This window comes from Accipiter gentilis, chromosome 13 (genome assembly GCF_929443795.1).
Source record: "Accipiter gentilis chromosome 13, bAccGen1.1, whole genome shotgun sequence".
Classification (NCBI taxonomy): Eukaryota; Metazoa; Chordata; class Aves; order Accipitriformes; family Accipitridae; genus Astur; species Astur gentilis.
Window position 1 is genome coordinate 3920805 of NC_064892.1, and position 9871 is coordinate 3930675.

Sequence of the window (9871 nt, forward strand, 5' to 3'; positions counted from 1 at the left end):
AAAACTCACTGAGCAGTTACTGTTCACATTCTGAAAGTTCAGTGAGTATGATCTAACATTGTTCATGGCCCTTCAAATACTAACGCATATTCTGTACTACTGTGAAGTACTTATAATAGTAGATTTTTTTAAAAAATTAGATATTCCTAGAATCAATACAATAGCATCTTTCCTCCCATCTCCCTGAGAGCTGTTCCCTTGGAAGTCTACAGGCTCACATCCATTTGTGTGTCTGATCTTCAGTGCTGAGATTTCAGCACTGTCTCCTGTAAGATCCTTGTAGAGAAGCTGATGAAGTATGGGCTGGATGAGAAGACGATGAAGTGGACTGAGAACTGGCTGAACGGCCAGGCCCAGAGGGTGATGATCAGCAGCACAGATTCCAATTGGAGACAGTAACTAGTCCTGTACTCCAGGGGTCAATATTGGGTCCAATCCTGTTCAACATCTTCTTTAATGACCTGGGTGATGGGGCAGAGTGCACCCTTAGCAAGTTTGCTGATGACACCAAACTGGGAGGCGTGACTGATATGCCAGAGGGTCGTGCTGCCTTCCAGAGGGACCTCGACAGGCTGGAGGAATGGACAAGACAGGAACCTCATTAAGTTCAACAAGGAGAACTGCAAAATTCTGCACCTGGAGAGGAACAACCCCAGGCACCAGTACATGCTGGGGGCTGACCAGCTGGAAAGCAGCTTGGCAGCAAAGGACCTGGGAGTCCTTGTGGACACCAAGTTGAACATGAGCCAGCAGTGCCCTTGTGGTAAAAAGGGCTAATGGTATCCTGGGCTGCATTAGGCAAGTATGGCCAGCAGGCCAAGGGGGAGGATCCTTCCCCTCTACTCAGCACTGGGGAGGCCACACCTGAAGTCCTGGGTCCAGTTCTGGGCTCCCCTGTGCAACGGAGACATAGACATACTGGAGAGAGTCCAGCAAAGGTGATGATGAAGTGAGGTGAGTAAGATGGTGAAGGGACGGGAGCATATCTCCAACGAGGAGAGGCTGAGAGAGCTGAGACTCTTCAGCCTGGAGAAGAGAAGGCTCAGGGGGAATCTCATCAGTATACATAAATACCTGAAGGGAAGGTGCAAAGAAGACAGAGTCAGGTTCTGCTCAGTGGTGCCCAGTGACAGGACCAGAGGTAATGGGCACAAGCTGAAACATGGGAGGTTCCCTCTGAACATCAGGAAAGACTTTTTCACAGTGAGGGTGACTGAGCACCAGCACAGGTTACCCAGGGAGTTTGTGGAGTCTCTATCCTTAGAGATACTCAAAAGCCATCTGGACATGGTCCTGGGAAACCGGTTTGGGAGACCCTGCTTAAGCAGAGGGGGTTGGACAAGGTGACCTCCAGAGGTCCCTTCCAACCTCAACCATTCTGTGATTCTGGGATGAGAAGAACATCTGGAGACTGAGCTGTTCAGATGCTCAGAAGTTAAATCATCATCTGAATGATTCATGACATCATTAAGATTGGAATATGAACAACGAGTTGGTTGCTTGTAGTTGGCACATGGCTGTGCTGGAGATGGAAGCCATGGTCTGTACTGATGGAGGTGGAGAGTTCTGAATCCAGCACACTGACAGGATCTCTGTCTGATGTAGAACAACACATGACAGCAAAAATAGTTCCAGTCAGGCTCATTTAGCAGAACAAAATACGTAAAGAGTATGGATACCACAGTTTCAGAGGGAAATACTTAGAGTCCTAATTTTTTAACAGCAGATCAAAATTGTTGTCACAAAAAGCAGAACATGTGCTAGGTTGACTCTTAGAACAGAAGACCTTTGAAAAGCCAGTAAACTCCCAACTTTCTCCTGTCCAAAGATGCACAGAGAAGGGGACAGGTTTACAGCCAGGTATAAGCCTGGCTGTGAATGTTTAAATTGTAGTTTAATTTCAGTTTTTCAAAGGCAGCTCTTTGGACATATGATTCTCATCACAGATAAATGCAAATGGGGAAACTAAATCCCCAAGCAATTTTGAAAATTTCTGGCAAAATTAACAGCACAGATTCTCATTGTATATCAGTCAAATAACAGCAAAGACTTCCATCAGTGCGCTGAAGAGCTGGCTGCGTGTGTATATTCTTCAGTAATGTATTCACAGTGACTTAAATAGGCCAGGATTTGACACAGAGTCTCTGGAGAAATAGTGTTTCTCTCACTGATCAAGTTGAATGTCTGAGTTGGTTGTTAGGTCACAGTAACAATTTACCATCTATTATGCAATTTTACCCAGGGAGTAATCCCTACCTTCCGAGTGAAATTTCTGCTGAGGCTTCTGCGGGGCAGGCTGGAGGTAGATCTCGACAAGGACAAGTTGCTGTTCAAGCACATGTGCTACGAAATGGAACGGCTCCATAATGGTGGTGATGTCACTTTCCATGACGTGCTCAGGTACTCTGAGATTTTCTCTGAATTTGTAGAACAGGTATAATGGCCTGTGTTTCTCTCCAGGCTAACAGGTATTCATTAGGCTTGGGAAAAGGCAAGACCAGTAGCTACAGAGGCACTGCTATTTAAAATGTAATACAAAAATTAGATTTCTCTTTTTTTCCTGCAAAAAATATTGGTGATGCAAAACACAGGTCCTAGGGAATCAGCTCTAAGTTTGTTTTCACTGGAGACAGTTTGTCATAAACAGCAGTCACGTGTTGTTCTTGTATCCCAAGTAACAAAATGTTGTCCCCGCATGTGTAGCAACATGACAGTGAATCTGACTAGAAATAAAATAGAAATGGGAATATTATCCAAGCGTAAACACTTACGGAAAAAAAAAAAAAACAAACCACCACAAATGCCCTAGTTGCTTATGGTTCAGCAGCTTACCTATATTGGATAGCTAGATGTAAGTGATAAGGTCTTCGTTTGTTTTGAGCACCACAAGTCTCTTCTGGAATCATCTTAGCATTTTTTAGCTTCAAATATGAATTTACTGCATACACCTGAATTATGTATTTTTGCATTAAGGCCTTCAGTATGAGCTTTGCTTTTCTAAATTAAAATGTAACATCACCAGCATTTAAAAAAAAATTAACCTATGTTTCTTCCAGCATGCTTTCATATAGGTCTGTTGATATCAGAAAAAGTCTTCAACTGGAAGAGCTGCTTGCTAGGGAACAACTGGAATATACCATAGAAGAGGAGGTGGCCAAGCAGACCATACGCATGTGGCTGAAGAAGTGCTTAAAGCGAATCAGAGCAGTAAGTCAAGCTAAACCAGGATCTAAATGGTTGCAGAAATTGTACTGCTCAACAGTTCTGGAATTTGCTGTCACTATGCTTCATTTACTCTGGAGTCACGATAATATTTATGTGAAGAAGTATGTAGCAGTTGCTAACTCAACAAAAAAAGTATGTTACAGCTCAATTGAAAGCGCTACAAAAATAAGCAAATTTTGAAGGCAAAAACTGTCTTCCTGCCAAAAATTTATCTGTCTTTTCAGTACAGCCGGAAGATGCATGTGCAGAGACCAAAGTCAAAGGAATAAAGAAAAAAACAATGTAATTTGATGAAACCTCATAGGCCTAATCCTTCCTCATAGAATGTAATTGTATAATTTCCTTGCCTCTGCTGGCAGAAGATACCATGATCAGTCACCAGCAGATGACTCTTCAGATGGAACCCATATCAAGATACATCATTTGAGTGAACGAACCATCACAGTAACTGTGTGTGCAAATGAGCAGTTTGTACGTGCAAATCAGGTATATGAACCGTGGCACACAGTAGCTGTGTCTATGACAGTAAATTAAGCAGGGCCAAGGCATTGGCTCAGGACTGGGACGGGGTCACCCATCCTCATTACCATGTTCCTCAGCACAGTTTTGGCCCGTGCGTACTCGTACCCTCCCAGACAGTGCTGAGGGGTCTCCTAGACCACTGCCGTAGGAGCATCACTGCCCTCGAGGCATGGGTCAGGGTGAAGACTGCTCCCAGTAGGAAGTGGTTGAAGCTGTCAAGATCAGCCAGATCATGCAAGTCCTTGCCTGTCACTTGGCTTCAGCACTGCACGAAATCCCGGTCTGTTTAATGTAGTAGTATAGAGCTAGCCAGTGCTTCTGTATTCTGTTTATGCAGTGCTTCTGATCATCAGAAACATTTTTGCCTTTGCTCAGGATAGCTACAATATATGCTGGTCTAAGTTTGTCTTGGATGAAATTTATATTAAAAAAAATTCAGGAAATTTGAATTAGGTTTTGCAGTCATTCTCCTCTTTTCTTCCAAAAACAACTCTTCCTTTATATAAAAAGTCACAATCTGGTTGCCTTGATGACTGGTTTTTCAGTTACTGTAAGGCTGAGTGCAGGTTTTGGCACATATATTTTTATTTTTATAAAAGCTTACTTCTTGTGGCTGGAGGTTTTCCATAGAGATCTGTGATCATGGAATCATTTTCTGTTCGTAAACTTATAAAAAAACATAACTGGACAATTTGAATGTAACGTACATTCCAGCTGAAACGTCAATGTTCAAGGCATATTCAGATAGAATCATTTTGATCTTATCTCTGTAATAATAATCGCAGTAAATTTAATCTCAGCTCTCAATTCGGGGTTTGTTCAACTGTTGTTCATTTCATTATGATATTGAATTACACTATGTTAAAGTACATATGCTATTCATTTCTCTCTAATAATGTGGTTCAGATCATTTCACATTATATGAACCTTTTATAAACTGAATGTAATTATGGAAGTTAATATATATTTTCAAATTCTCTTGTTAGTCTCTAAGTCTCTCTAGAGGGAGCCGGTGAAAACTACCCAGGAAAGTGAAACCCTTCCTAAGGGCTGTTTATTTTCATTTAAAAGCAAATTAGATTGTAAGATCATAATGGTAGTGGTTTTGTTTTTCTATTTGTACTGTAAATCTATACTCAGTCCCAAGGTTTCCACTACTGTTTTATTCAGTCTTACTGACGGTCTGTTCCAAAGTCCATGAAAGAAATCAGAATTTTTTCATTGCCTTAATGTAATTCTTAGTGAATCTCCACCAATTTCCTTGTTTCTTTTTCTTTGCAAGAACTTCTAACTTATAAATTCAAAACAATATGTTTTTAAACTCTAGGCTTAAACCAACAATTGAACAACTTCCCTTCCACTTAATATAGTTTATAAGTTTCATCCTATGGTCCCTACATAAAGGTTAGACATATGCTGGAAGTCACTTTATTTAAATAGTGACCATCTGATACATGTAGCTTTATTGATGCACCTGGTATCCACATCTGGTGCTCACTGTTCGGTTAAAAATTTAGAAGGCTTTAAAAAAAATCAAGCACTGTGACACACCAATGAGAACATTTTGTTGTCACGTATTATACCTTGACAGAAACAACAGCAGTCGTGCAGCATTATCCATAGTCTACGAGAGAGTCAACAGCAGGAGCTGAGCCGATTTCTGAATCCTCCCAGCATTGAGACAACACAGCCGAGTGAAGATATGAATGCTGTTAATCAGGATAACAGTGCACAGCCAGAGGTATGTTAACCAGAAGACTATCAGCTACTCAGAACAAATCCAGAAAACTTCCATGTTTCTTATTTATTCTTTTTTAAATATCATTTTAACTGGGAAAGTTGAAAGCATTATCTTGTTTTGCTTCAGTCTTTGCCTTCAGATGTAAAGGCAAGATGGTCTGAGGCAGTAATTCCCCAGCTTAGTTAGCTGCCTTGCTAGCACCATATTGGGCAAACTCAGCCGTACGACTGGCAGCACCAACTTTGAGCTCTCGCATGAGCTGTGTACAGGCTCAGGGATGTGAAGCTTTCCTGTTCAAGCATTCTGAAGTAGTGTTTATGCTGAGAGTGGTAACATTGGGCATGCTGGGTCCTCTGGGCAGGGGCTCTTCCAGGGCATAAAATGAAGAAGGTACAACATAAGGACTCCGCTGTAGAAGGCTGAGATCAATTTTGTACCCTTCAGTGGGGAATAGAATGTAATTGAGCCCAAAAGGTCTTTTTATTTTTTCCTATTAGTAGTAGCTTTCTGGGGCAGTGAAGAATAGAAACCATATCGCCTTAACAAATGGCAATACGTTTTGTTTGTATTCATCTATGAGGCTTGTAAACAGAATAGAAAGCTAACCCTTCTTAGGATTATCCCCATGCAATGGGGAACTATGACTGAGATTCTTTTTTCTCTGTTCAGACCAGTAGCCAGCAGCAGCTCCTTAGCCCAACACTTTCTGACAGAGGTGGCTATCGGCAAGACTCTGCAGATGCTGGGAAACCTCAGCGGAAATTTGGACAATGGCGTTTGCCATCAGGTAAGTGAAAAATGTTTATCGCTAGAGTCCCCACATGCCAAATCACTGCTGTACAATAACAAGGCCATGAGAGGCTTCATGATTCACAGTTCTACCTCCTGCCTGCTGCTGGCACCAACATCAGGGTTTTTCTACCCTCACACATGAGGAAATACAGCAATCTCTCCCCTTCCTCCTAATTCTGAAAGGTTGGAAAATGGGCCCAAGAATTGCCATGTGCAGGTGGTTGGGTTTTTTTACTTTTTCATACATTTAGTCAGGATCTTTGGATTGGGGGCAATATCATCCCACATGTTTGGATAGCTTCTTGTGCATTTAGAGTTCTCTTTTATCACATAAAGCATAGTGAAAATGAATCAAGTTTTCCCTAACAACAGTAGTAACTTCTGAGTGCCTTGTCTTGTCTAGGCATACCAGGCGTATGGTTTATACCTTATACCATAAGTATACATTTTTATATCTTCACTTCAGCCAGGAATTGGCCAGGTGTACAATCAGTTTCCTGTTTATTTTCTCAGAAACAGGAAACGTCCTTAAGTTATTCTAGTATCTGCAGTCTACTAGAAAAGTAAGGCTAGACTATGCCTTATAGGAGGATGCTTATAGGAGGGTGGGAGAGGTGCATAGGTACAGTCTGAGGCCTTATTAAGTCTTTATCTCAAGAGCACTCTCCACCACCTGAAATAGTCTCTCTTAAAGTACATCTTGACCTCTGCTGCCTGCCACACTCGTGACCAGCAGGTTAGGTGTGTGCACATCAACCTTTCAGCTGTCATCAGTCAGTCCTATTCTGAGTCAGAGCACTGCCTTCAAAGGTTGCCGCAGTTCAGACCCTAATCATAGCTAGGTGGAAGTAGAAGAGATGGTCATGCCATGAGTACCATTAACCCTACTTTTGTGAGCAAAGTACTTGTCCGAGAAACAGGACAGCTTAATAGAGAGCTTTCAATCCATGTTTTCCACTTAAATGTCACTGAGCAGCAAAGATGAACATTTTGTTAGAACAGAGAGAGAGTAAAAGAGGGAGAGTACTAAGGAGGAATCCTATTACTGTAGCCAACTGGATATTGAGAATGAGGAGTTCAGGATTTCCTTTCTTAGCAGTGATCTGGGCCATGTCAGTCTTGAATGCTTCTCAGTGGATGGTCTCAGAAAAGAAGGGTCACCTCCATGCACAGTACAGCCTGGCTGTTGGTACGTAGTCTACCTCCAGTCCAACAAAGACATGTATTTAACATCATGAATAGCATCATTAAGATCAGCTGTGGGTTTTATATACTTACACATGTGGTTTAGTGCTTTCCTGAAGCCGTACCAGCACCTTGTACTGGCATCCAACCTTAGGCCATAGTTAAATATCGCTTTCTAGCTGCAGCTGCCACCCCTAAATGCACTTTTCCCTCTCTTTTTCTGGCACTCGCCACTTTTACCATTTTGCCAGCAGGTCAGCTCATGTAAGTACTGCCTAAACTATTTAGGTTGCAATTAGCCAGGTAAGAAGAGATCTATCAGCTATCCCAGCAGAAGGGAATGAGGCACTGCTCAGTTAAACTGCTCTACCAGCAGATTAGTGGGAGCAGTGTGAACAGCTGGAGCTGAAAAAAACACAAACATTAGAACAGAACCCTAGTCTTTCTGCACTAAATCAGTTTAAAGCTGCCCCAGTCCAGGTAGTTCTGTGTATCTGAATTCTAAGCCAAAACGTTCAAGAAGCAGATCTACTCTAACAAACACAGAACTTTCTGTTTAATTTCATAGCCCCCAAACCAATAAGCCATTCAGTGTCTTCAGTCAACCTCCGCTTTGGTGGACGTTCAACTATGAAATCTGTTGTATGCAAAATGAATCCCATGTCTGATGCTGCTTCTTGTGGATCAGAAGTCAAGAAATGGTGGACAAGACAATTAACTGTGGAGAGTGATGAGAGTGGAGAGGACCTTCTTGATATCTGAGAAAAAAATAAGTCATACTAGAACAACAACCACTTCAAGTACAAGCTGATTTTCTATGTTTAGAATTGAAGACTCTGTGTGATGTACAATTTCTTTATAATCAATGTCATAATTTTTTTTCAAATGCTTATCCTTCTGCCATATGAAGCATAGCACACACTTATATGTTAGAATTCACCTCTATGGGTACTAACTGTACTTTAAGAAACCTGTATACAATAGCAGTGCTAACAAAGCCAGAGAGACTATATTGCCTTTAGCAGACGGAGCGTTGAAAGATTTCATATGTTCTGTGGCTACGTAATGAAAATGTATTTCGATATGCACACCTCTGTGTTTTTCTTCAACCTGTACCGTACTTCACAGTGGCAACACTTTACAATACAGGGGTAATGTATGTATTCTTTTTGTGTTTTCCCTCAGTTCTTATTTAGTAACATTTCTTCAGAAGGATTTTATTATTCACAAATGACCTGAAGAGGTCAGCACTGACTTCATGTTCAAGGGAAGTATTTTTACGAAGTACAGATTCTGAATTACAATTCTAAGCTTTTTCTGGACCTTTTTTAAAAATATGCAAGATACAGGATAACTCATTTTAAAATCAGAAGGTGAAGGATTGGCTTTTAAAATGTAAATATCTTTGGGTTTTGGTTAATTATGCAAAGAGCTTGATTTTCATAGAGAAAACAGGGGGGAAAAAAAAAGACAAAAAAAAAGACATGAAAACTGTGCATTTAAGCATCCAGCAAAAGACCTCCATGTGAAAAACATGGTTTATGCTTCATTTTTAGAATATACTAGTTACATATATGTATGGTGTCATTATTCTCCTGTTAACTGGGTCCCATTTCCTTGTGTAGTCGTAAGATAACTTTCTTCTTGTCTGTGTGATAAAAATTAGCATGTTGGGGGTTCTAATTACAGAGTAGTATTGTATGGCTTTTAAAATACAGTTCAGTTTTGCCTGTATAGGTAGAAGTGAATTTTACTTACCCATGTTACTACTCATGCTACAGCCCTGCAAAGCTGGGGCATGACACTGTACTGAGGTTAAGTACCTTCGTCCCTTTTATCCCAATGCATCATATTTTGACGAGTTAGCCTTCTTTTATTTTATGAAGCACCAATAGTGCTACATTATCGCTGGTAAAAAAGCAGCTATCCCTTTCATAAAAGTTTTTCCAGTGAAAGGCCAATGCTATACAGATAGGAAGGTGGAGAAGAAAAGCCACAAAACACAGCAGTGTTTGTTAGGTTCAGAATTGAAGGCTGTCTAAAAATGTGGGGTAAAAATGTACCTTTCCCTCAGGGAAGAACTAAGAGGTTGCAGATTTTGTAGCTTGGCCCCCGACTAGGTTTTTTAGCATAGCTGGGACCTTTCTGTTACCATTGTTTCCTATGGAAATGATAGGTTGCTCTAACATGGCCTGATGTGAGATCTTGTAAGAGGCTCACAGTTAATGTATATCACCACTTAAAAAATATATCCTTCAAAAAGTAGACAAAAGCCAGTACTTTGCCATGTTTTCTGGCCAAAATATTGATGTAGAGTGATCGGAATACAGGATTGTTTTCACAGATGCCTTCACCATAAATGCAAAATTAGGTTTGGCCATAAAATACAGTTTTCTTGGCATTTAT

The 9871-nt window shown here is 40.9% G+C and overlaps 1 protein-coding gene across 2 annotated transcripts in view; it reads left to right on the forward strand.

Moving 5' to 3' along the window:
* NALCN (sodium leak channel, non-selective) overlaps positions 1 to 8892 on the forward strand; it is a 244704-nt gene extending 235812 nt beyond the window's left edge. For both annotated transcript variants that reach the window (XM_049815990.1, XM_049815991.1), the window contains 5 exons: positions 2243 to 2400; positions 3057 to 3207; positions 5339 to 5488; positions 6158 to 6275; positions 8034 to 8892. In XM_049815990.1, the coding sequence (XP_049671947.1) occupies positions 2243 to 2400; positions 3057 to 3207; positions 5339 to 5488; positions 6158 to 6275; positions 8034 to 8227 (771 nt within the window). In that variant the 3' untranslated portion in view covers positions 8228 to 8892. The remainder of the gene's footprint in view (positions 1 to 2242; positions 2401 to 3056; positions 3208 to 5338; positions 5489 to 6157; positions 6276 to 8033) is intronic.
* The last annotated feature ends 979 nt before the right edge of the window (positions 8893 to 9871 follow it).